Source organism: Artemia franciscana, chromosome 20 (assembly GCF_032884065.1).
Source record: "Artemia franciscana chromosome 20, ASM3288406v1, whole genome shotgun sequence".
Classification (NCBI taxonomy): domain Eukaryota; kingdom Metazoa; phylum Arthropoda; class Branchiopoda; order Anostraca; family Artemiidae; genus Artemia; species Artemia franciscana.
This window is the reverse complement of record NC_088882.1, coordinates 21739264-21766960: the sequence shown is the minus strand read 5'-3', so window position 1 is coordinate 21766960 and position 27697 is coordinate 21739264. Positions and strand designations below refer to the sequence as shown.

Below are 27697 nucleotides of genomic sequence, written 5' to 3'. Positions count from 1 at the left end.
AAAACCCGAGAAGACACTTTGCAGTTTTAATTTCAATTTTAATTTAATTAAATGTATGAAAAGATTTTGTAGTTATATCGATTCACAGATATTATCGTCTGCACCAATGCTATATTCATTAGTGTACCGGTGCAATATATTCATATTTCACTGAGTCTGTATTCTGGGCTGCACCAATCCTATATTCATTATTTTACCGGTGTAATATATTTATATTACACTGAGTCTATATTCTGGGCTGCGTCAATCCTTTATTCATTATTATACCGGTGCAATATACTCATATTGCACTGAGTCTATATTCTTGGCTGCACCAATACTTTATTCATGAATATGCCTGTGCAATATACTTATATTGCACTGAGTCTATATTCTGGGCAACAGCAATCCTATTTTCATTATTGTAACGGTGCGATATATTCATACTGCACTGACTCTGTATTCTGCACTGCTCTGAATCTATATTCATTTTTCTAGACTGAAAAGAAGTATCAAATGTCGCATAAAGAAATAAATAAGAAAGATATTTCCTGTCTTGCGCTAAGAACTAATGGGCTCCACTTACTTTGCTCAATTATGTAAACTATGCAAAAGCTTCGACTCAAAAACAAAAAATAATTCCAAAATTGCTTACTCTGAGATTTAAAACCGTACCTTATCAAATTGAAGCATTGGCAGCCAGCACGTGGCAGTATATCTTCAAAGGCTGTGTGATTCAATATATAGCTTTTTAACAAAGCTGAAGTAACTGAGCCCTGGATTTTAGTTCAGTAATATACTCATCCTCTTCGAGTCAAAAGTGTTGTCTTATAGCACAAAATCGCTAAAAAACGACACTCAGCCATGACTATTAGAGACAATCTGTGACTTTACAGTAACCAACTAAAGGCAGGGGGAAAAGTGCAGAGACACGAAGATATACCAGTTCAACCAATGCAAAAACGCGGGTTTTCAACCACACATTTTCAGTATATCTTGCTTTTGAAAAATTTTGCGAAAAACCTCTACTGCAATTTGTTAAATAAAGCAGGACAAATACCGTGCTTAACAAGGCTATATAAACCCTATAAACAAAAATTTAATTAGTTTAAGCTGATAAGAAGGAAGTAAGTATTAAGATGTTCGTAAATTTTTTTTAACAAAGTAGCTAAACGTGACAGTCAATGATAGTTTAAATTATTATTATATCTGTGAATATATTAAGCTAAAAAAAAAAATTAACACGAAAAAGGGAAAACTTACAAATAAGAAGGAGTTGATACACCGTCTGGGAGGTTCAAGAAACATCTTTGTCGGAGTATTCCAGCCCAAAGTTGCACTCCAACAATTCCAAAAATGAAAAACACGAAGAAACACAACAGCAAAACGTTTCCTAACATAGGCAACGTATCCAACAATAGCATTACCAAAATTCGCATACCTGAAACATAAGATATAAGTAAGTTGAAGCCAGTATTTCAGCTTATTTGAATTTTATATGGATACACCAATTTTTACCAAGTATATGGACTAAAAATAGACCCTACAGTGTCTAAAGGAAGTCTACAGGTTTTTCACGTAGCCAATAAGTACTTCTACAGAAATTCTTGGCTGGAAAACCCTCCAAATCTTCGGATTTCTGTCATCTATAATTGGAAAAATTATCTACATCTAATAACGGAGTTATTGCACTAGGTATTGGGTCTTAAGCAACTTCTGCTATCTCCATGAAGGTCAGTTTGTTTTCTTTCAAACAGTTTGTGATGACAAACAGTAAGCGAGGAGTGGACTTGGCCCAATAGTAACAGAAACACTGAAAAAAATGAATTTTGATAATCATTAGCACATCAAAAAAATTAACTTTTTATGCTGATTACAAATATATAAAATTCATTAAGTTTAATTTTTCCCTTTGAAAAGCTAAGAGTTTGAAAAAATTTGCCTGATTTTCGAGAAAAGGAGAAAACTCCCCGAAAGTCAAGCTTCGTGATAAGGATAATCATATCATCAGATTTAGTATATTAGAGAACCCTACTGTAGAGGCTTCAACCTCCTATCTACAAAAGTGTGGAATTTTGAAATTTCTTTCCCGGAAGAAAGATCCCAGATGCTTCATTATGTGTTACCTTTTTTTCTTTTTTTTTCTAGGGTTGATTAGATCGAACCAATGGTCCTAGAAAATTAGGAGAGGGCTTATATTAGCGACAATTAAAAGTTATAGTGCCTTTTTTAAGCGAATAAAAAGATTTAAAAACAACCGACCCCTCCCACACCCCTCCCACACCCCTTTTTTCGCCGAAGACATCCGATCCAAATTTGGAGACAGGTATTTGGTTTAGCATAGTTGAAAGGTCCGATAGTCATGCCTCTGGGGATTAGGTGATCCACCAAAGCCTCTGGGGAAAGGGCTATGCGCTATGCTATTTGCCCATTGTTTACATATAGTATTTGTTATTGGACGGGGTGGAATTTTCTACTGTGGCGATTTATAACGGGGAGAATTTTTAGTAAGGTGGAGGGGGAGTCCCTTCCGGGGGAAGATTTTCACGGAGATGGGAGGGTGTTTTCTCGGCTTGAATTTGAAAAATCGATAAGAAATTAAATAAAAAACACGTATTTTTTTTTACCTAACGTAAGGAGCAACACTGAAACTTAAAATGGACAGAAATTATTCCGTGTATGAGGGATACTGTCCCTTCCTCAGCCCCTCGCTATTTACACTACATATTTTCAGTGTTTTAAAAAAAACTTCAACGACCCTTGTGTTTCTGTAGTCAATCTTAAAGAATTGGGATATAAAGCCATACTTCAGCACAAAAAGCAAGGAATTGAGGAGAGAGCAGCCACCCTCATATACGTAACGGTTTCTTTTTGTTTAAGTTTCAATATTACTCCTTACTTTAACTTAAAAAAAAACTATTTTATTTAATTTGAATTAGAATCATGAAAACATGCTCGGTGAGCTATATTCGCTTGACCTACTCACCTCATAGTAATTAAGAAATTCTGAAAATATGTGCCAAAAAGGGGAAAATGGGCAGGTATTGGTAACAAACAATGATTACCAATCAAAGGTATAGCCAAGATGTCACTCGGGAAGTGTACCTCTGAAATTAAAACTTAAAAAATTGTCTTTTCCTTTCTGTTAAAAACACTCCCCTCCCCTTCAAAAGAATAACAAGAAGAATAAGACCATGCTTAAAACATAATCCACGAATTTTAATCTTAAAATCAAACAGTTCGTGCTAACGAACTGTAGTAAGGAGCGACCCGGCTCAATAGTAACTGAAACTTTAAAAAATTTACTTCAAATAATTTACCTCAAAATTAAAAAAAAATACCTTAAAAGAATCGCTTTTTTATGCTGATTTTTAATAGATAATTTTCATCAAGTTTAGTCTTACCCATTAAAAGCTATGAGCCTCAGAAAATTTGCCTTATTTTAGAAAATAGGGAGAAAACATCCCGTAAAAGTAAAAGAATCTTAACGATTGTAATATCAACTTATTTAGCGTATCAGAGAACATTACTCTAGAAGTTTCAAGCTCCCATCTACAAAAATGTGGAAATTTTTGCCAGAAGACAGATCACGGATGCGTGTTTATTTATTTATTTTTTTCTCAGGTGTGATCGTATTGACCAAGTGGTCCTAGAATGTCGCAAGAGGGTTCATTCTAAGAGAAATAAAATTCTAGTGTCCTTTATAAGTGACCAAAAAAATTAGAGGCCACCTAGGCCCCTTCCCACACTCATTTCTTCCCAAAATCACCGGTTCAAAATTTTGAGATATCTATTTTGTCAGCATAGTCAAAAAACCTAATAACTATGTCTTTGGGGACGACTTGATCCCCCAGAGTCCCCGGGGAGGGGCTGCAAGTTACATGCTTTGACCATTGTTTACATATAGTAATGGTAATTGGGAAGTGTACAGACGTATTCAGGGGGACTTTTTTGCGTTGAGGGAGGGGGTGGTTCGGTGGGAGGGGTTACGTGGGAGGATCTTTCCATGGAGGAATTTATCATGAGGGAAGAATTTCCATGAAGGGTGCTTATGATTTTCTAGCATTATTTATAAAACAATGATAAAATAAATAAAAGAAAGTTATTTCAGCTGGAAGTAAGGAGCAGCATTAAAACCTCAAACGAACAGAATTATTACGTATATAAAGGGTTTCGTCTCCTACACAATACCTCACTCTTTACGCTAAAGTATTTTCAGTAATCTCAACTATATATTCTACGACCTTTGTGATTCAGGGGTCATTCTTAAAGAAGTGGGACAAAATTCAAGCTTTATTGTAAAGAGCGAAGTATTGACGAGGGTCCAGATGAACTAATCCTATCGACCTACTGTGTTTTAGCCGAAAAGTGACCATGTAGCTTATTACTTGAGTCAAATCGTGTAATGATTTTCAATCTATATACACAGAGGTGTAGAGTTGGCTTAGGATTCATCCCGCCGCCCTCCTGCTTCTCTCATCTTTTTAGCAAAAACAAAAAAAAATAGCCGGGTTGCGCCTCGTTCGAGATGGAGTCCCGTATGAACATTCAATATGCATAACTAGAGAGCCAAGAAATTTCAAGGGGTCCTCCCTCATTCTTTAGTACCCTTGCCACAATAAAATGTTAGCAGAAGATTAGACATGATATGCCTTATGTGAACGGAATCAGGCAACGATTTTCAATCTGCAAGGCGGGAGGAATAGGACAAGCCGGCTCCTTCTCCAGAGCTTTCCCCTAGCCACTAAGTGCGCAGTAAAGAGGAGCATATACAGCATCTTGTTTGAATCAGAATCATTCTAAGATGTTTAATCAGCGTATTTTGAGGACGGAAGAGGCAAATTGCATCTCCGACACCTCTCACCTCTCTCATCACCCTTTTTTTCTTTTTCTTTTTTTCTTAGCAGAAAGGCTGACATTTTGCGCCTTGTTTGAAGCAGAATTACTAAAGGATTTTCATTCTGTGTTTTTAGAGGCACAAAATGGCTCTATGACTCCTCAATCCAGTGTAAATTTTTGGGAAAAAGATTAAACATTTCAATGTGAAATAGGTATAAGCCAAAAGTTAATTATTTTTCGTAAAAATTTAGCCACAAAAGTTCTTTTTTTTTACGTTTCTGAAAAAAGTACCTTGCATTTTTTGAATGTCAGGTTGCATTTAATATTAAGTATTCGGTCCAGTTCTGTTCACTGTCAATTCATCATTCGGTCCAGCCATAAATATATTTATTTACTTTGTGATATTTTTGCATATCGTCGTACGCAAAACCATAGGACACATCTGACACGTTTGTCATTGTTGCATATTCACTACATTTACTTCATTTAAGGCAGGGATAAACAGGCCATGATTGAATAAAAATATTTTTCAGTGACTCTAGCTCGAATAGTACCTGGTTTAGTGGTGGGTGTTGGTGTTGGTGTGATGTTGGTGTAGGTTTGGTGTAGGTGTAGTTATTACAAGCTGCAAATTTTCTCAGACGACAGGTATAAAGTAGACCTTCCGTTGTGAGCGTCAGAGTAAAAGTATTTTGCCTCTTTTCCCCAGACACAAATATAAACATTCTTTTACCCTCCCCCACCCAGAAAAAGGAAAAATCTCCATGAAGATTTCAAGTCGTTTAGGCTTCAGCTACCGTTTGAATTCCGCGTATTGAAGATTAGTTGAAGACACGTATTTATGATTATTATTCTTGATAAAATGAACGAAAATATATAGAGAATACTAGTAGAAAGTTTTAAGACCTTTCTTTCATTCTTCTCTAGACTTGGAAAATATGATGTATCACGTGCTCTCTTTGGTGTTAGAAACTATTATATAGATCCAATGAAAAATTTCTCACGTCTTTTAAAGGAAATTAAATTTAGAAAAAAAGATATTTTAAACTGAAAGGAAGTAACGAGATTAAATCTTAAAACAAACAGAAATTATTATATCTATGAGGGGGTCTGTCCCTTCATCAGCCCTCGCGCTTTAGGTAAAGTCTTTAACGGACATTAAAATTAACGGACATTGTGTTTGAATAATTTTTCCTAAAAAGTTAGAACCCAAAAAGTTAAAATTCAGCACAAAGAGTGAGGGCTGAGGAAGGGGCAGTCCTCCTCATATATATAATAGTTTATGTTCGTTTTAAGTGTCAATGTTGCTCCTTGCTTTCAGGTCAAAAACTTTGATTTCTTTTAGACTTAATTTCTGACCGTTTTTCAAATCATACCAGGACATCAAAATTTTTCCTGGAAAGTTTCTCTAAAAAATTACTCCCTACTTTAAATTATACCCGTGGAAAATCTTCCCTCCAGGCAGAAAATTACACAGAAATATTTTCAAAAAACAATTGTTTTTTTGTTTTATATATAACATATAACATATTGTTCTATATGTGAACAATAAGGGCAAAATACGTAGCTTTCAACCGTTTCCCTAGGGATTATGGAGGATCATTTTGTCACCAAAAACATTTATTGGGCTTTTCAATTATGCTAAATCCAAAGAGTATCTTAAAAATCTGGTCAGGTGTCTTTGTGGAAAATATGGGCGCGCGTAGTTGTCCTCCAATCTATCTTTTTGGTCACTTTAAAACGGCACTAGAACTTTCGATTTCCGTTTGAATGAGTTCCTCTCAATCCTCTAGAAACATTGATTTTACACGATCACCCCTGAAAAAAAAACTAGGCATCCGTGATCTTTCTTCTGGAGAAAAATACTAAACTCCGAATTGTTATAGATAGGAGCTCGAAGCCTCTAAAGTAGGGCTCTCTAATATACTGAATCTGATGCAGTAATTTTCATTAAAATTGCAGGAAATGTTGCGGTTAATTTCCCAATTTTTTGAAAATGAAATAAATTTTGTCAGTCTCGTATCTTTTGATGGGTAGCACCAAACTTAATAAATTTCGTATATTTGGAATCAGCATAAAAAGCTAATTCTTTTGATGTACCGAATGCTAAATTCGGTTTTTAGAGTTCTAGTTACTGTTGGGCTATCTCGTTCCTTACTGACAGTTCGTTACCCCGAACAGTTTGAAAAATAAAACAGCTCAGTCATATTAAAGGTAGTATGAGGAAACGAAAATGGCTAAACCTCTTCCTATTACTTTCACCGTACCTGTTGCTCGACAGTTATGTTCGGCCAAACTCTATTAAATGCAACATCAATGTTTGGCGCAAAGCTCAGGAAGTCAGTTGATAAGTCCTCATTAAAAAGGAAAGGAAGTAAAACTAGGCAAGTCTTCTTGTAGAAAATTCCCTCCGCAAAGCTAACAATCTGTGAGGAAACTCATCCATATTTTCGTCGCAGGAAAGGCAAATCTTCCATAAGAACGAAAACTCAGCAACATGTGGGTAATTATGGAAGAGACACGCGAGGTAATTCTAGACAGTTTTGATTCTTATGATTCTGATTTATTTTCTTTTACGAAGGCAATTCATACAGATACCAGAAAAAAAGTCTTTCAGACGACATGAAAAAAATTGAAAAAAAGTGCATATTAAAGCCATATTCAAAATTTTTGTTCTGGGGAAGACATTTCTCTTCGGGGGGAAGGAGGTGGGTAAAAAAAAAACTTTAAGAATCACAAGAAATTTGTTTATATGCCTTTTTATTACTATTATATGAGTCGGACTAAAACTATCATGGGAGGGGAACCAAGCCTGGTAGTCCCCCCTGGATACGTCTTTGGTGTCTATACCATCTTGTGAAGAATGGACAACTACTGACAATGACTGTGTAATAAGTAATACGAAATATTCACCTCAGGAATATATTTCAAAGCGCTGCTTGTTCGTTTTCAGAGATTAAGATTGGCAATTGGTTGGGAGTTACCGAAAAAATAATCAGTTGTGTAGGTAGAAGGTCATAGAACGTTGATTAGGTTAATCACAGGTTTGGGATGGTGAATGCCATTTCCCTGTGAGGAGTAAAAACACCTAATGCATGCTGAATAATATGTAAGATAAATACACTTGAAAAAAACCTATTATACAAATGCCACCCGCGTCCTACAAAACATCTACGGGCTTCGATAGGATAGGCAAAGCCCATTCATAGCGCTCTTGCAGCTTTAGGTTTGTATGGTTATTATTTCATTAGAAATGTTCAGATAGCTGAGTCGTTTGTAAAATGCATCACCTGAATACCATAGTAGTCATATACCAAGGTCCTCCCATAAGGTCACTTTTCGGAGCAATGAACTTTTGCTTGGTCAATATCAAACAGTTCGTGGTAACGAACTGTAGTAAGGAGCGAGCTGGCTCAATAGTAACTGAAACTCTAAAAAACGGAGTTTTGATACCAATAGTTACACCAAAAGAATCGCATTTTAATGTTGATTTTAAATAAATAAGTTTTATCAAGTTTATATTTACCCATCAAAAGTTACGAGCCTGAGAAAATTTGTCTTATTTTAGAAAATAGGGGGAAACACCCCTTAAAAGTCATAGAATATTAACGAAAATCACACCATCAGATTCCGTGTATCGGAGAACCCTACTGTTGAAGTTTCAAGCTTCTATCAACAAAAATTTGGAATTTTGTATTTTTTTTTTGCCAGAAGACAGATCACGAATGCTTTTTTTTTTTTTTTTTTTTTTTTTTTCGGGGTTGATCGAATCGACCCAGTTGTCCTAGAATGTCGCAAGACGGCTCATTCTGATGGAAACTGAAAGTTCTTGTGCCCTTTTAAGAGACCGAAAAAATTGGAGAGCACCTAGGCCCCCTCCCAGGCACATTTCCCCCCAAAGTCACCCTATTAAAATATTGAAATAGCTAATCTGTTTAGCTTAATCAAAAACCTAATAACTATGTCTTTGGGGATGACTCAATCCCCCCAGACCCCGGGGGAGGGACTACAAGTTACAAACTTTGACCATTGTTTACATATGGTATTTGTTAATCATGAAGTGTACAGACGTTTTCAGGGGGGGCTTTTTCGCGTTGGGGCGGGGACGGGTCACGGGGAGGTGGTTACGTGGGAGGATCTTTCCATGGAGAAATTTTTCATAAGGGAAGAGAATTTCCAAAAGGGGGTGCAGGATTTTCTAGGATTATTTAAAAAAAAAAACAATGAGAAAATAAATATATTTTTTCAACTGGAAGTAATAAGCAGCATTAAAACTTAAAAAAACATAAATATTACGTATATAAGGGGGTTCGTCTCCTCCACAATACTTTGTTCTTTACGCTTAAGTATTACAACCACAGAAAAGAGAATAATGAGGACTTCTTTCCCAAGACAGTGAACCAACAAAAGCTATTTGAATATTTCGGCCCTATATCTAAGGGCCGTCTTCAGCAAAGAGAATTATTAAACAATAAAACACTTACAATAAAAGCTCTCAGCTAAAAATCCATTTTTTTTTAAATAGCCTTGGCACCATTACTTCTTAACGAAAAGTTCAGCCAAGACTGTGTGATAAAAGCTAACATTTTACAAGCTAAAAAGGTTCATTCATTGAACTAACTGTATTTATGAAAAATTGTAATAATTTCTTATTGTGAAATTTGCCTTCTCTGCAGCTAATCTTATAGTTCTTTTGGGATTGGGCTTGTTTTTATTCTTTCCTTTTTTGTTTTATTTTGAATTGTATTATTTTCTATAATTAATTTTGTGTACATAGGGTTGAGTGTGTATTCACCCAATCAAGTACTCTATCCACAAGAGATATTACCACACCTCTTTTAACCTGTGAAGGATGGAATTATGTTTGGAATTATGGCGAAAGTGAACTTAAAGGTTTTCTAGAACATTTAAATACTTACGATAGAAACCTGCAATTCACTCTAGAGACCGAAACAGATGGAACAATACCTTTTTTTAGATGTATTGATAATACGCAGTGTGAATAAACTTGATTTTACGGTTTACAGAAAACCTACGCATAATAATAGATACCTTCACTTGAAATTTAACCATTCTCACAGGTTAAAAGAGGTGTGGTAATATCTCTTGTGGATAGAGTACTTAATATCTGTTCAGAGTCGTATATTCAAAAAGAATTAAATTTTTATTACAGACATACTTTTTGGCAACGGGTACCCAATTTCTCTCATAAATAATGTTATTGCTCAAAGATTAAATATGCATTCTTCTAAAGCCTTAAATCCTACACCAGAAAACGATTCGAATAAACCCACAAGCACGATTTACCTACCTTATATTCCGAAAATTACTTCAAAACTGAAAAAGTTTGTTTAAAAATCAATTTACTTGTTGTATTCACAAGTAATTTAAGTATAATGAATCTTCTCAATTCTGGTAAGGATGAAACCCCAGTTACTCGTCTAAGAGGGGTGTATCAAATACCATGTAGTTGTGGAAATTATTACATTGGTCGAACCCACCAAAATTTAGGAACAAGATTAAGGCAACACAAATAAAGTACTGAAAAAGCATTAAAATATAGAAATAACTCCATATCTTTCGATTCATCTTTAAGCAATAATATTTTTGAAAATCCAAACCATTATGTTCTATTTGACGAAAAATTCTAATTAGCAATGACCTAGGAATAAAAAAACTGTCCGCGAGGCAATCGAAATCAACCGCAACTTAAGCTAGACCTACGTTGCCTGAGCAACGTGAAGTGTTGCGGCAACCTTTGTCCGGCTTCGCCGGCTAAAGCGTTGCGAGAGCAACACTTTGGCTTTGTTTCTTCGCTATCGATCAGTAATCACATGATCAAAGGCTATTCCTCAGCGTTGAAAAAAACAACAACAAAATAGTATCGAAAGAAGGGACTAAATTGAGTTTGCAGCCAGTTGAACTTTATCCTTTTCAATCGTAGACATCGTGACGGATGAAAACTTGGAACAATATCTTATATAATCTAGTTGGTATTATAAAACTACCCGTAACTTTTCAGGATCAAAATACCATAGATGACACTCTATTAATTATTACGAAACTGCCTCGTTGTTTTACGTAATCGTTTGTACCCGTTGCGTAAACACTTAATTCTAGGTTACAGTGAGTATGGGTAGGCTACACCAACTAGCAAAAGTTACAAACCCCTCTTCACTAAAGATGATTGTAGCCTAACAGACGATTATTACTTACAAGTCCCCTACATGTCTTACCACTGGAATCAACTCGATCTTACCATCAAATACACTGGAAACAAATAATAGGTACACCAAATAGCAAAATTTGCAAACCCCTCACTGCCAAAGATGATTATAAGCTAACAGCCGACCTTTCCTTACAAGTCCCCTACATGTCTCACAATTGGTATCGGCTTATTTTTGGTATCAGTGTGTACCCTACTACTGAAGTTGTCAACCCCTTGAAACTTTCAAACTAGTATATCTCATGAAGGAATTTCTGTACCAAAAAATGGATGGCATATACTTTAATCAGCTCATCAAGAGCTATCGATTGCCGTCCAAAAAAATTCTATCTGTCTTAGTTCAAAGTTGATTTTTTTTTTTTTTTTTTTTTTTTTTTTTTTTTTTTTTTTTTTTTTATTGCCATAGGCCAACTTTCTAACCTCACCACTTAGAAAGGAGCAAAAAATAAGCTCCAATTGCTTTAGCAATGACATAACTTTTAAAGTTTTAAGAGGTATATCTGATAACATTTCTCTACCTCAATCCCAAGTCCGAAAAAAAAACAAATGATAAACCCAGCCGAAATCACGGCAGCGCTTTCGGACCCGTGGGAAAATACCGCATTTTTGCTTCTGTAAATTTTTCTATTTATCACTCAAAGAAGATATATTGGCTGTGGGGCCGGGTAACTGCCGCATATATTTAACACTTATATAATTTTAGTCCATCTTCAATTTGAAAGTGGTGCCTGCCTGCTTGCCTGTTAGAATGGAGCTTTCCACTCGAAAGCAGAAACATGGTTTGATGAAACGAAAGCTTGGCTGCACAACTTCAGATACTCCTCTCTGACATAGACTACATAACTCCACTTCACTTCGCACACCATAGGCTCTGGCCTATGGTGTGCGAAGTGAAGTGATGCGAATTCGTAAGGTACATATGTTTATTACTAACAAAAAACGTTCGTAAAAAATAAAAAATCTAGTTGCATTTTTAAGCAGCCAAAAATTGGAGGGCAGCTAGGCCTCCTCGCCCTCCTCCTTTTTTTGTCAAAATCGTTTGATCAAAACCATTAGATAGCCATTTGGCAAAAAAAAAAATTGAATTTCGTTTTAACTATTCATGTGGGGTGAGCCAAAAAATCAAAACATGCATTAATTCAAAAATGTTCAAAAATTAAATTAGAAAAACAAGTTTTTTTTAACTGTAAGTAAGGAGCGACATTAAAACTTGAAACAAACAGAAATTATTCCGTATGTGAAAGGGGCTGACCCCTCCTCAACGCCTCGCTCTTTACGCTAAAGTTTTATATTGTTTTAAAAAGTAGAGTTGTGAGAAAGAGTCAAATAAAACAAATACTATGTGTGAGCCATAGGGAAATTTTTTAACAATCGGATGTCATGTCATCCTCAAAAGCATCGTTACTTGACCTTTTAACTATTAACTGGTTATCTAAAAATTTTCATCGGATGCCTTAGAGAAAAGGGGAGTATGGGAGGGATGTTAGCTTACCTCCAATCAATTTATTCACGCAAAGAGGGCACTAGAATTTTTCATTTCGTTTGAATGAGGCTTGTCATGATCCTCTAGGACCGTTGGTTCAACACGGTCAACCTTGGAAAAAATAACAAAAAATCTTTTTTTTTTTTTAAATAGGAGCTTTAAACCCCTACCATAAGGTTCTCTAACGTTCTAAATCTGACGGTGTGATTTTCATTAAGATCTCTTGACTCTTAAGGTGTTAGCTTCCATTTTCAAAAATGAGGCGAATTTCCTCAGGCTCGTGGCTTTGATGATTAATGTTAAATTCAATGAATTTTATATCTTCAGAATGACCATACAAAATTGATTGTTTTGATATATCTATTATTAATACAATTCTGTTTTTTAGAGTTTTGTTACTATTGAGCCGAGTCGATCCTTACTGTTCGTTACCATGAACTATTTTAAAAACCGAAAAAGACTGGAATATTCTTTAAATATCTAAAAAATAAGACTATGTCAATTGAAAAAAAAAAATAAACAGAAATTGATTTTGAAAACTTTTTCAAAACAAGTTTTTTTTAAAGAAAAATAAATAGCTACATTAAACCCAAGATGACCAGATATAAAGTCAAATAATTTTTCAAGCGTAAAACTACCATAAATCTCCATCAACAAAAAAACCAGCGGAAATTAGAACAGATAATTAGGTAAAATTCAAAACGAACAGAAATTAAGAGGATTAGGACTCACGCCCCCCCCCCCCTATCCCTTCTGAAGACCAGAACAAAATTTGCACATTACACGAAAAAAAATATGTTTAGAATTTTTTTTTCCTGAAGTTCAACGAATCAAAAATTATTAATACTTCCAAAAAGAATATCAATACATGTTCGCATATTTCCCTGAATGTTGTTTTGTTTCGACTGGAGGGTTGTGACTGATTTATTATTGCCTTGAGTTAAATTTTGTCATTATGACATTGGTTAATTGTTGGACCAGAAATATAAATTTTGGTTCTTTGTAGCCTGTGGAATATTTTTAAATGCTGGATTACCTCAACACTATCCTGTCAAAAATAATCAACCTTTGAATTGACATATCAAACAGTTCGTGGTAACGAACTGTAGTAAGGAGCGAGTTTATCAGATCATAAGGCAGATCACGGATGCGTGTTTATTTGTTTTTTTGTTTTTTTGTTTTTTTTTTCCCAGGGGTGATCGTATCGACCCAGTTGTCCTAGAATGTTGCAAGAGGGCTCATTCTAACGGAAATGAAAACTTCTAGTGCCCTTTTTAAGTGACCAAAAAAATTGGAGGGCACCTAGGCCCCTTCCCACGCTAATTATTTTCCCAAAGTCAACGGATCAAAATTCTGAGATAGCCATTTTATTCAGCGTAGTCGAAAAACCTTATAACTATGTCTTTGGGGACGACTTACTCCCCCACAGTCCCCGTGGGAGTAGCAACAAATTGCAAACTTTGACCTGTGCTTACATATAGTAATGGTTATTGGGAAGTATACAGGCGTTTTCAGGAGGATTTTTTTGGTTGGGTGGAGGGGTTGAGAAGAGAAGGATATGCTGGGGAAACTTTCCAACGAGAATTTGTCATGAGAGAAGAAAACTTCCATGAAGGGAGAGCAGGATTTACTAGCATTATTTAAAAAAAAAAATTTAAAAATAAATGTGAAAAAGCTTTTTCAGCTGGAAGTAAGGAACAGCAATAAAACTTAAAACAAACAGAAATTATTACCCATATAAGGGGCTCACCTCCTTATGATACCTAGCTCTTTACGCTAAAGTATTTTTAGTAATTTCAACTATTTATTCTACGGCTTTTGTGATTCAGGGGTCATTCTTAATGAATTGGGATAAAATTTAAGCTTTAGTGTAAAGAGCGAGGTACTGACGATGGGGCGAATCCCCTCATATATGTAATAAAAACATGAGAATACAAAAGTTCTTTACGTAAGCTAATTTATAAGTTACGTAAATCTTTTACCAATAAAAAGATTCGTAAAAAATCAAAAGTTCTAGTTGCCTTTTTAACTAACCAAAAAATCGGAGGGTAACTAGGCTTTGCCCCCGCTCTTTTTTTCTCAAAATCATTCGATCAAAATTATGAGAAAGCCATTTAGCCCCCCCAAAAAAAAAATATGCAAATTTTGTTTTGATTATTCCTCTGCGGAGAGCCAAAATCAAAACATGCATTGATTCAAAAACGTTCAGAAATTAAATAAAAAAAAACGAGTTTTTTTAACTGAAAGTAAGGAGCGACATTAAAACTTAAAACGCACAGAAATTACTTCGTATATGAAAGAGGCTGCTTCCTCATCAACACCCCGCTCTTTACGCTAAAGTTTTTACTGTTTTAAAAAGAAGAATTGAGAGAAAGAGTCAAACTTTAGCGTAAAGAGCGGGGCGTTGTTGAGGAAGCAGCCTCTTTCATATACGAAGTAATTTCTGTGCGTTTTAAGTTTTAATGTCGCTCCTTACTTTCAGTTAAAAAAAACTCGTTTTTTTATTTAATTCATGTAAAGAAATTAAGTTCTTTTTAATTCCTTCTGGTTTGGCCGTCGGGAGGGACTTAAAAGAACCAATTTTTAAGTTGGAAATAAAGTTCCTAAGAAACTCTTTCCCGTTCATTCCAATTGGCGTCGTTGTAATTGTTTATTTGTGGAGCCTTTACATCGGCCGTCCTGTGTTAAGAAAGTTTACATGAAAAAAGAGGTTTGAGCAATGCGGCCTTCAAAAATAAGCATTATTTATATTTTTCATGGTTTAGAGTTAGATTTTGTTGTATGTTGTTGTTGGCCTTTCTCTGTCAAATTTGGAAAAATATAAAAAATATTAGACTCAATATCAATTTTTTCGTATTAAAAAATAGCTTTATTTTCACATACAAAAAACAACCCTTTTCATTGATCTAAATTCAACAGTTTTTTACAAGTTCAAATGTTTCGTTTCCAAATTTCATTTTTCACTACAAATTTTTAAGTTTCGTTTTTTTCAGGCTATTCAAGTAAAAAAAGAGGGACATCAAAGATTAGAACGAACAATGATTATCTTATATTATTGGGAGACCATAGCTTCTCCCAATCGGTCAACGCCCTTACCCCTCACCAACTCCTTTGGCTAAGATTTTCTCAGTTATTTAAAAAAGCCATTTAAAATACAATAACAATCCTTATAAAATTCTTCCCAATGTCTCGAATTACAATAAAAAAAAACTATTATTTTCAAAAAAAGTTAAGGCGAAAGAGTGGTAAAAGTGGTAAAGCTAGCATTCTTTAAAACTTAAACGTGACCCTTACAATAAAAGCAACATTCTCGTGAAATTTTAATTTCAGTTTTTTGGTAAATAAATATACATAGATTTGTTATTTTTCTCTGTTATTTAATATTTTCCATTCATACTAAGCCTTTAGATAGAATGAAAATGCTTCTTTTTACAATACTAATTTTACCTGTGTGTTCAGCCATTTAGTTCTTTGAATGTTTTGACGTATACGTATATATAAGTATGAGCCGTAGACGTATGTAAGCAGAAGATGGAACACCTGTTGCATATCACTGGATTAAATATTCAACTGGAATACCGTTTGATCCCCCCTTCACTACCTTCCCATAGAAAATAATACGTCGTAGTAATTGCTGCCCCCCCCCCTAATGGTTCAAGGTATGGTCCTAAGGTGTATACTAAAGTTTGTTACTTTTTGTGTTGTTTTATTTAATATTTTCATTATTTTGCCTTATGAACCACCTGTTGATGAGAAAGCCCCCTCATCAAAAAAATTACAAACACGCAAAACCAGCTAATTTTTGTTTGTAGTCTAGGGTCAGGTGATCACGTAGGGGAAGAGAGTAAGGCAGGGACTGTCAAAAACTTTTGAGAATTTTTTTAGAAATACAAGCATGCTCCGAAAAAGCGAGATCGATTCGAAAGGGATGAGAATGCTGTTCTGAATCTGAAAGTCCCATCCAAGTTTATAGGAATGCTGGATCTGCCACCAATTTTTTGAGAATTATTGTCCAAAAATACGGGAATGACAGGTAAATCGAATGATATTTGTGGACTACTCTTACCACCCTGAACAGGGGAACTACCACTCACCTTATTCCACCACTCTGTACACTAAAGTTCAACTAGTTTGTTCCGGAAACTATTTTAGTTTTTAAAAAATACTGCCACTTGGTTTTTGTAAGTTGTTTTCATTGATGTTTTACTCTCATACCTTTTGCGATATCCGACCTAGAAACGCTATTGTTTAAAACAAAAAGATCTGAATGACCCAATTTATTCTCGAAGCTGTGAGATATAAAAGTTAAAAAAAAATTTCATGTGTGATCCTGTGAGCACTCAGAGTAGTCTGAAGTAATTAAACAACCGTCTTAAATTAAATACATTAAATATAAGTACATATTTCGATAACCTTGTTTGATTCTGATTAAAAAAAATAACAAAAAAACAAGTTTTTTCAACTGAATGTAACGACCAACATTAAAACTCAAAACGAGAAGAAATTATTCTGAACATGAAGGGGTTAACCCCCTCTTCATTACCTTGGTCTTTATGGCTATAGAAAAAGCTTCCAATTCTTACTAAACTCTTACGGAGAACTCTTCAGTGGAAAGTTTTTCACACGTAAAATTCATCCCCCCTTAACAGTCTGTCCTGGCAATTTCATCCTCAATGAAAATCCCCCCCCCTCTGTAGAATTTCTTGCGGGCGACTAAGCCTGAAAAATTTTCCTTGGCATATTTTATTTGAAAAAGACTTTAATTTCTAATCGTTTTTCTAATCATTACGAAAATCCCCCTTCCGTGGAAATTTTTTCCTGGAGGTTCAAACCCGCAGAAAATTTTCCGCTGACTATTCCACCAGAACATCTCCACATGCAAAATTGAGTTGGCAAAGAGAAAGTGAGACACAAAAAGAATTTCCTATGGGAATTCTGTCAAATCCCCTTGGTGTAAGATTTTCCCTGGAAAGCTCATCCCCGAAAATATCCCTCCCAACGAAAAATTTTCACCATGGAAACCAGCGCCAAGCCCCAAATCCCTCGCTCCAAAAAATATCTGTATACTTCCAAATAACAAATACTATACGTAAACAATGGACAAATTTTGCAACTTAAAGACCTATCTCCAGGGGCTGTGGGGGTCAAATCATCTCCAAAGGCATAGTTTTTGGACCTTTTAATTATGCTGAACAAAATAGATATCTCAAAATTTTAATCGGGCGATTTTTGGGAAAAAGGGGCGTGGAAGGGAGGTAGTTGCCCTTCAGTCTTTTCGGTCACTTAAAAAGGACACTAGAAATTTTCGATTTCCTTTTGAATGGGCCTTCTCCCAATATTCTAGGGCCATTGGTTTGGTTCGTTCACCCTAGAACAAAAAGCAAATAAACACGCATTCGTGATCTTTCTTCTGGCGAAAAAAAAAAACAAAACAAAATTCCCCATGTTTGGAGATAGGAGCTTGAAACCTCTACATTAGGGTTGTCTGATACGCTGAATATGACATTGATTTTTATTAAGATTCTTAAACTTTTAGGGGCGTTTCCCTTTTTGTTAAGCAACCATTTTTTCTCAGGCTTGTAACCGCTGATGGATAACACTAAAATGAATGAGTCTTGCATATTTGAAATCACTTTAATAAGCCGATTGATTTGACATATCTACTGACATAGTAATTTAGTTTTCAGAATTTCGGTTACTATTGAGCCGCGTTGGTTCTTACTTACAATTCGTTATGACTTGCCGTTTGATCAGAGCTTGTAGTCAAGTGCTTGAAATACAATCAAACAATTCGCGGTAAAGAACTGTAAGCAAGGAACGACCCGGCTCAATAGTAATCGAAACTCTAAAAAACAGAGTTTTATTACCAGTAGATATATCAAAAGGATTCGAATTATTATAATGATTTTAAATGTGTAAGTTTCATTAGGTTTAGTTTTACTCGTCAAACGTTACGAGCCTGAGAAAATTTGCCTGATTTTCGAAAAAGGGGTGGAAACCTCTAAGAGTCATAGAATCGTAATCAAAATCACACCATTGTATACAGCGTATCAGAGAATCCTACTGTAGAGGTAACGCTCCTATCTAAGAAAATGATGAATTTTGTATTTTTTGCCAGAAGAAAGATTACAGATGCTTGTTTATTTTATTTTTTTCCAGGGGCGATCGTATCTACCCAATGATCTTAGAATATTGTGAAAGAGCCCATTTGAACGAAAATTAAAAGTTCTAGTGTTGATTTTAAGTGACCAAAAATTGGAGGGCAACTAGGCCCCCTCCAACGCCTTTTTTCCCAAAATTTTACGCGTTGAGACATTAAGGGTAATTGTCTGGGGTAAATTTTTACCGGGATTGAACTGTCTAGAGAATAAATCTTTGGGGAGGAGCGTTTATCCTTAGAGGTGTAGCCAACACCTCACTCTTTACGTAAAGTTTGAATTCTGTCCCAATTCTACAAGAACTACTCCCGAAACACTGTTCGTTTAGTTAGAACAATCGGAAGCTTTTTATTAAAGTACTAAAAAACTCTACTGTAAAGAGTAAAGTTTTGGCAGCCCCCATAATATATGTAATAATTTCTGCTCATTTTAAATCTAATGTTACTCCTTACTTTCAATTGAAAAAAAAATTTATTTAATTACCCGTAAGTACCAAATAAAAATAAGTTGTTTGAAAGTAAACAGTGGTATTGGAACACAAAATGAATAGAAATGATCGTAGATTTGAAAAGACTATTCCCCCCTCTGCTTCTATTAAGTCGTAAATAGCAGCTAACTGAAATCGTTTTGGAGTGCAAAAGATATACCAAGTTAGTAATTGCAGATGTTTTAATTGCTACTTCCCTTCTAAGACACTTAAACTAAAAGTTTTATTGTTTAAAGCAAATGGGAAAAAATAAACCTATCCATTCTCAAGGCTCTGTGAAAAATAAATAAACTTTTACCACATTACTCTTCTATTTGAGCATCTGTTCTTGAAGCATTGGTTGAAAAATTCGAAGCGTTAGCGTAAGGAATGGGTGGCTGGAGGATGGGGTGACAACTCAATCCTAAACAGTATTAATTATATTCAGTTCAGTTTTTTAATATAGCTCTTAACTTTCATTTGGCAAAACTTGTTTTTATAAAATTTCTCCTCGTTTTTAATGTTACATTCGGTAAGCCTTAAATTCGAGCAGAGCTGCCATCCAGCCAACCATTGGGTGTTTCCCCTCCACTGGGCAATGACTATTTGTCCTCATTGCAATTAGTTTGCTAATTTAAATGACGACTAATTTCAGCTCATATTTTACGAGATAAAATACGCAAAAAGTTCGTCTTTTTAACTTAAAATAAGAAGCAACATTAAAACTTAAAAATGAACGGAAACTGTTCCGTGTGTTATTGCGGCTGCCATTTTCTTAACCCTCGCTCTTTCCGTTAAAGTCTCAAAATTTTAAGAAACACTTCGCATTCAAATTCAGCTACCCCTGTGTTTGAGTAGTCTCTATTAAAGAGTTGTGACAAAAAGTCTGACTTTAGCGTAAAGAGTAAGGGTAGAGGAAGGGGCAGCCCCCCCTCATGTATGAAAAATAATTCCTGTTATTTTTAAGTTTCAATTTCGTTCCTTGCTTTCGTATGAAAAATAGATTTTTTCTTATTAGATTTCTGACTGTTTTTTCATACCATGCCCAGAAATTCCCTCCCCCTCCTACGTAAAATTTTCATTTGAAAATTCTCCCTGGAAAACGTTTTCCCAACGAAAAATTATCCCCATGGAAATATATGCCACTTCTGTGAGAATTCTTCCCCGCCCCCTAAGAAATACTGCATATTTCCCAATGACAAATACTATATATAAACAATGGGCAAAATGCACAATTTTCAGCCCTTCCCCCGGTAGCTGTAGGAGGTTTTTTCATCCCCAAAGTCATAGTTTTGGTTACTTAACAGGAGCCCAAGAACTTTTGATTTTCATTTAAATGATCTGTCTCCTGATCTTTCAGGACATAGGCGCTATACGATCGCCCCTGGGGAAAAAACAAACCAAGTAAACAAGCACACACGCATCTACGATCTTTCCCCAAACAAAAAATACAAAATTGCACATTTTGTAGATAGGAACTTGAAACATCTGACGTAGTGTTCTTTAATATGCTGAATCTGAAGGTACGATTTTCATTAACATCGTTTGCCTTTTTGGTTTTCTACCTTTTTCAAAAATCTGACAAACTTTCTTAAGCTTGTTTCTTTTGATTTCTAACATTAAATTAAGTAAAATTTATATATGTGTCATCTGCATAAAACTTCATTCATTTGATGCATCAATCTTTATCAAAATTCCGTTCTTAGAGTTTCGATTACTATTAGGCCGAGTTGCTCCTTTAGTCCGTTACCAAAAACTATTTGATGCAAGCTATACTTTTAAGGAATTTCTTAGACACACATAGTTTCGTAAGGCGAAGTCACAAAATTAATTACAACTTTATAGCTTGAGTGATGGTAACGAAATATATCATCTTGTTGTCCGACATATTATATGCCAAACAGCTTTTTTGTCATTCCTTTTAAACATAAGGATTATTCATTCCCGATTTGTATATATCCTCTTATTGCCCAAATATTAATGCCAAATATACTAATTCCCTGATCTAATTTCTATGTTACTTTAACCCATAGAGGCCATTTGAAGTAACTTTTCAAAAATGTCTCCAAATCACCGCAAGTGCAATTTTTCACGTGACAATGTTGATGGATATCTGTCTCTGGCAAACTCTCTAGAAAGTAAACCAGGTCAGAAAAAGAATGGTTATTTCAATAGATTATATCCACAGATGTGAGCGCAAACAAATTTGATCTGGTCTAAGAGAAAAGAATACAGCTACATTTGAATGGAATGTACATTTTGGTTACGAATTTTTAAGTTGCTTTTTCATGGATAGAGCCACAAGCTAAAAATGTTTCTGAAGATATGAATTTTGATGGTTTTACGAAGGTAATAGATACAAACTTGTCTCTGGTTTTGACGATCTCTGGATAATAAAAGGATTTTGAATTCTCAGAGCTTTTGATTTTCAATCTATGGAGGAAACCGCTCTAAGCAAATTAGGGTACTCCCGTACAATCTAGAACACACTCGAGAAGTTTGCTTAATATAAGATCTAAAATTAAACAGTTTCATGGGGACAAAGACAAATGACGGATGACAGAATGCATTGGACTTGTATAATTTGGGCAATTTATTTGCACATTAGAAAAATCCGGGTTTTGTCAGCACATTAATCAAATATTCTAAGTAAAAATGCATTTTCAGCACCCGTGTGTTGCTTGGAAATGTACTGTAACCAAATGTGGAACTCAGCCACACTGACCTCTAAGATTAATTATAATAACGAAGAATACAATCAACGAGGTTAAGTGATTAAACTGAAAGTGGAAAATTCAACCAGACTACAGGCTGGCATTCCTTAGCGAGTTTCTTATTTAAGCAAAAAATACATCGGTGAAAGTAACCTTTATTGTTATGCTGAGGGTTGTAACAAAAATCTTAGTGTCCCTTCAGCAGAAATCTTCCAGATCAAATATATTTATAAAAAGGAAAAGCATAACAAGAAAAAAATTTATATAACAACATTCAAGGTAACAAGGGGAACCGCCGAGCTTTCATATTTGCAAAATCGTCAACAAGCTGGTTGTAGTCCAAATTTTTTACTAAATCCTTCTCTGCAAATATCAAAAGGAGGTGACTGAGACGATCATCTCCTGTTGTAGACCGCGGGTAGTTTTTCACTATTTCTAGGCTAGAAAACAAACGCTCATTGCTCGCTGTTGTCTCAGGAAGTGTGGCAGCAATACGAAGTACTTTAATTACTTCTGAGTAAGCCACTGGTAATGCCTGAAGATGGTCGACAATGTCTAGGAAGTTTTCCGGCTTTTTCTCCTCATTGGGCAAGAAACGCTTGGCAATACCAGCTTGAGATTCAAGAAGAATGCTGTCGATATCCAGCTCGTGGTAAAGAGAAGAGAAAAGGTTGAGCAGCTCTGTGTCCATAAACTTGGTTGAGCTTGGATCCAAGGCTTCGAGCGTACTCAGCACTGGCAAGTTATCTGTGAATTGTCAAGTTCGGCTAGTAGATGGTCAAAAGTTTTGAAGTATTCTTGCTTCATTTCATCCGCCAAAGCAGTAGTCTAATTTCCAGATTCGATGAAATTCTTTCCTAGCGTCAAAGTAGTCACAAATTGTTTCCGATGCTTGGTGATCTTTTGAGTTCTTTAATGTCGTCCTTTCTGACCAACAGAGAAAGTTCTAGTCGCGGGTCCATTCACAGCAGGTACTTCAATTTCGAGCTCTGTTGCAAACTCTTTAGCCTTCTTGAAAAGCGATACAAATGAAGCATCTGAACGCAGGTCGGTGAGTTTGCTTCTTGTGGCCTGAATCAGGGTGCGCGATCGAGAAATAACCAAGTCGATGGCGACGGCATGGAGTTGCTGAGACAGCGATTTCGTCACTCGCGTAATTACTTCTATGTAGTGCAATTGGAAGATAACATGGAATGATTCCATCAAGAAATGATAGGTCAGGAACTGACCTATTTTAGTCTATCAACTTAGAGGAATTACTGCAAATATTCAGAATTTAGAATATTAATATAATCATCTAGGAAACGGGTATTTGACAGAACTTGAGAATTAGATTATGTATCTAACTTGCTTTCAAAGTTTACAATGGTTAATATCAAATAGTGTTATTATTATGACCGGCAAAGGACCCTTTTTGGTGGAAGCTTGGGCCCCCTGGAAAATCGGTAGTGGGCATTTGCCCACCCCTGCCCCACCCAAATGGCGCCTCTGCAACTACCCATGACGTTTGCTACTGAATCATTTAATTTTGCATTTTCTATTTTTTTGCAATTCCTTTTCATATATACTGTCTTCAGCTAGAAAGTCAAGGTATTTCTCAAAGCTGACGAACAACCACTTGAGGAGGTCATGCCCGGTTATAAGCATTAAAAAATCATTTCTTTACCTATCAAAACTTATGAACGGATAAAATGTTTCAAAGACTAGAAGATGGTATATCATATTTGCATATGCAGCTGCAGCCACGTAAAGAGGGAACAAAGGCCCGTAGCAATCACAAGGTTAAAAGCAATAAAAGTTTTCAAGTTTTCTAGCGACAAAAACTTCACATTTAAACACGATTGAATAATAATAAATATTATTATTATATTATTTAGTTACATCACATAGCCCAAATTTATGCTGAAAACAAGTTTTGCAAATTTCTGAAAAAGAGGTTGAAAAATGGCGTCGGATGGAGATTAAAAGTGCAACCATTGGAATCAATATGGTTGAAAACTCTTGATTGAAGGTTTTCATTCCCTCTCAGGAACAGGGGCGAATCTCAATCATTTTATTGGAGGGGAGGGAGCAAAAGGGGTCCATATCCGGATGGTCAAGGGGCATGGGATATACAATAATTTATTTTCCATATTATTGGAAGCAACTGCCCCCCCCCTCTGGACCCTCCTCTCCCAAACGACGTCCCTGCTCTTGAAAACCCAAGAAAATTGACCTTGAGTCTATGTTTCACTGATGTGTCTCCTTTTCTGCCTCATTCTACTTTTTTTTTTGTCCGGCGCTAGTTGGGTACTGTAATATCATACACGAGTTGTTTAAAGCCTCATTTAAAAGCTAATGTTAATATTGAACTGGTTTTTGTATATTTGTCTTGATAAAACGATCGTAAGATACCACAAGACACCAAAAATGACACTTTTGGAGCCTTTTTGGAGGAAAAAGACAAGGATGCCATTAAAACTCTCAGAAAACTCCTGGTTGAAAACTATTTCAACTAGGTACTCTCTTGAGTAATCTTTCTCCAAGCCTTTAGTAATTGAAATGAAGAAACGAGTTTAAAAAGTACTTACAGATGAAAAAAAACTGTAGATTAGATTAGATTTAGGAATAACAACATTTATTTGTGTACCTTTTAGCAGGAATGGTTAATAAACAAAATAATTTTTCATTAAAATTTGAAACGCTGATGATTTTTTTTTCTAGGACTAGAACGACGTTGCAACATTGTAAGGATCTGTTTACGAATCTCATTTGAAAGCTAATACCTTTACCCACGTACTTCTTATAAAAGTTGTCTTGATAACACCATCTTAAAGTGCTACTTGGCCCCAGAATTGGGACTTCTTGCGTCTTTTCCTAAGTGGAAAGACTCAAAACGTTAGTGTAACCTTCCTTTACTAGAAGTTCAGAATCCATCCTTGGATTGCTCCACTCCTATTCTCATTTCAAAAGGGAAAAATCAAGAAACTTCATAGTTTTGCTAAAAAGAAGTTGAAACCTCTATATGAGACGCGGAATTTCATGGTGCGATTTGCAATAAGAATCCTTGACTTCATGGGGGTGTTTTTGAAAACCCGGCAGATTTTTCTCAGGGTTGTAGATTTTGATGGGTAACATTTAACGTAATGAATTTTACATATTTGAAACCAGCATAAAAACCGATATTTTGGTGTTTCTATTGCCATACAAATTCATTTTTTAGAGTTTGGGTACTATTGGGCTGAGTTGCTCCTTACTTACAGTTCGTTACCACTTCGCGCCTTATTTGCAGTTCGTTACAACGAACTGTTTGAAACTCTGCTTACAAAAGAGTGGTTACATTCAATTCCCTGTTTAACACTCTTTTACCAATACACAATTCCCTATTATGATAATTGCATCTCACTTCCTCCCCTTTAAGGCCCAGATAAAGCCCTAGCTTATACACAAAACATCCCTTGAAAGCAATATAATAATACAATTTCTAATTGGGCCGCGAATATATTATTCAATCAAGAATTATAACTCAGAATTTTTTTTATTGAAATATGTAAGAAGTTTTTATGCAATAAAGTAAAATACATAAAATATAAAAATTTTATTAAAGATATAAAGCAAGGATTTTATTACTCTTCCCAGTCCAGAACTAATAAACAATCGTATGAACACCAAAAATTCTTAAGGTCATTCAATACCTTAAAAAATCATCCTATCTCGTGCATTACAAGCTTTTTTATTTTGTGTGTCCAAACTATTCAGAGTTAGTTGGGTGGTCTTGCCATAACTTGTATAACTAAGATAAGAGATCAGATTAAAATGCAGAAAACTAAAAGCCGACTCCTACTTTCCCAGGAATCTTAGAAAAACATTTAACTTCTCCAGTTTTGTGCCAGAGATAGAAAAATTCAAATTTAATGAAACTTACATCATTAAAAAGCATGCTTTTTTTCTTTTTTTTTAATTGAACGGAGAACAATTTTCCTTTTGAAGTTCTGGAAAGGACAGTCCCTAAAAATATTCCAGTATATCTGCTTGGAAAACCTTAAAAAAAACACACACACAAAAGAAGTCTCATTGAAGAATTTAACAGTTTTGAAGTTACATGTTGTGCTAACTGACTTGATTGAAATCTTTGCGAACAAAGGATTTACATTATTTGTGCTGCATGTACATTGTTTAGACAGCGTTTCGCTTAACAATTGGTAAGAGGTTATAGGTTTCCTTTGTTTCAATTAGCTTCTCATTAGCTTTTCGAACTGTTGACACATCCAAGATCCATTATCAATTTATATCAAAATTGCCTCGGAAACTCCCTGTGGTGCTGAAGATTTTTTCTAATCAACCCTTAGTCTTTGAGACGGCCAGCCGACGCTGAGACCCGTAAAATAAAATTTCTTTTATCAAACTTCCTGAAATTGTACCTACAGTAAGCAGAATTTCAAGCTTTTTCCGAGAGTAGTCTCAAATCCAAACACTACCAAGATACTTTCACTTCAGATTTTTGTCTCTGACATCCTTGCTTCAGGTTTATCTTTCAATTTATGACCCACTAGTCGCATAAAATTAGTGAATTCAAATCATATGAAAACACCCTAAAATACTCTATTTATATGCTGTAAAAAAATCCTAAAAAGCCTTGAAAGTCACATATGGCTTTGTGTTTTCGGTAAAGCCCTAGTTGTTAGCCACCAAAATTCTGCAAACATAGGGAAATATCATGATAGATTTTTTTTTCTTAGATATGCTGTATAGCCTGCCAAGCAATAATTTTGTGCGTTTTGAATTTCAATTTCCCTCTTTTGATCCATCCGATTTTTTTTTATTTAGTATACAAATAGACGAAGAAGAAGAAGCAGCCTTATATGGATTTTAATGCCGTTTCTAAGAGGGCAATAGGTGGAAAAACAAGGACCTTTGGATCTCGGCCACCCGAATTGTTCTTTCAATGTTTCTCTGAATAAGGTTATAAAAAGTCATTGATCAGGAAGAGATAAACTGTAGCCCTAAGATCACATTGATGTGTCAAAGATTAGCGACGCACACGCCTGGGATGGTGCATAAACCCGGATGTTGGGTGCGTAGGCAGCGCAAGAGTGTTCACTTAAGTCGACAAGCTATTTACGAGGAAATTGTAAAACATTAACTAATTGAAATAGAGGACTGAAACAAAAAGAAACAGTTTGGGATTTTTTCTGACATAGATAAATAATTTATTTCTGGAGCTTATCTAATAGAAATTTCGATTGTGCTAAATATAGTTTCTGAATCTGTTGGCACTAGAAACATAAAATTGTTTAAACTGTAAGAGTAACCATAAGTCATGGTAGAATTATTTGTAAGATGGATGTATCATTACCTAATCTAAAAGATGCGCAGTCAATAGACTATCTAGCGCGTCAACAATTCATGGCATCAGGTGTTGGTTTCCTAACAAATAAAAGAACAGTTCGCCAATGATTTAAACCAATAATACAGAAGCTGTGAATAACGAAAATAGGTCTTTATTTGTCTTGAAGCGTAACTGCACAATATACTGGCTCATAAAAAACTAAATAGCCTAAAGCAAAATTTAGGGAGACTCTGAGTTGGAATCACCTGAAGATCAATTAGATTGGGCTAATCAATTCATTAATTTAATAGTTTTTTTTAAAAACTTACTTGGTATTCTATTAATCGCCCTTAGTGGTCGAAGAACACGTATAGTCCTTATCGCCGACAAGTTCATGTTCTCCATATCCAAGCAATATTCCACAGAGCTACAACATAGAAAAGAAGAAAAAAGTAAATTTCAGCTTAAGAACAGAGAAAAATGTTCTTATGTTTAATTATTACTCATTTTTAACTTACTAATAT

The 27697-nt window shown here is 35.2% G+C and overlaps 1 protein-coding gene across 1 annotated transcript in view; it reads right to left on the bottom strand.

Moving 5' to 3' along the window:
• Nucleotides 1-27697, bottom strand: part of LOC136040022 (voltage-dependent T-type calcium channel subunit alpha-1H-like) — a 351811-nt gene that overhangs the window by 250285 nt on the left and 73829 nt on the right. The window contains exons 4-5 of the mRNA XM_065724088.1: nt 27503-27600; nt 1243-1420 (exon numbers count right to left, since the gene is read on the bottom strand). Coding sequence (XP_065580160.1) covers nt 1243-1420; nt 27503-27600 — 276 coding nt within the window. The remainder of the gene's footprint in view (nt 1-1242; nt 1421-27502; nt 27601-27697) is intronic.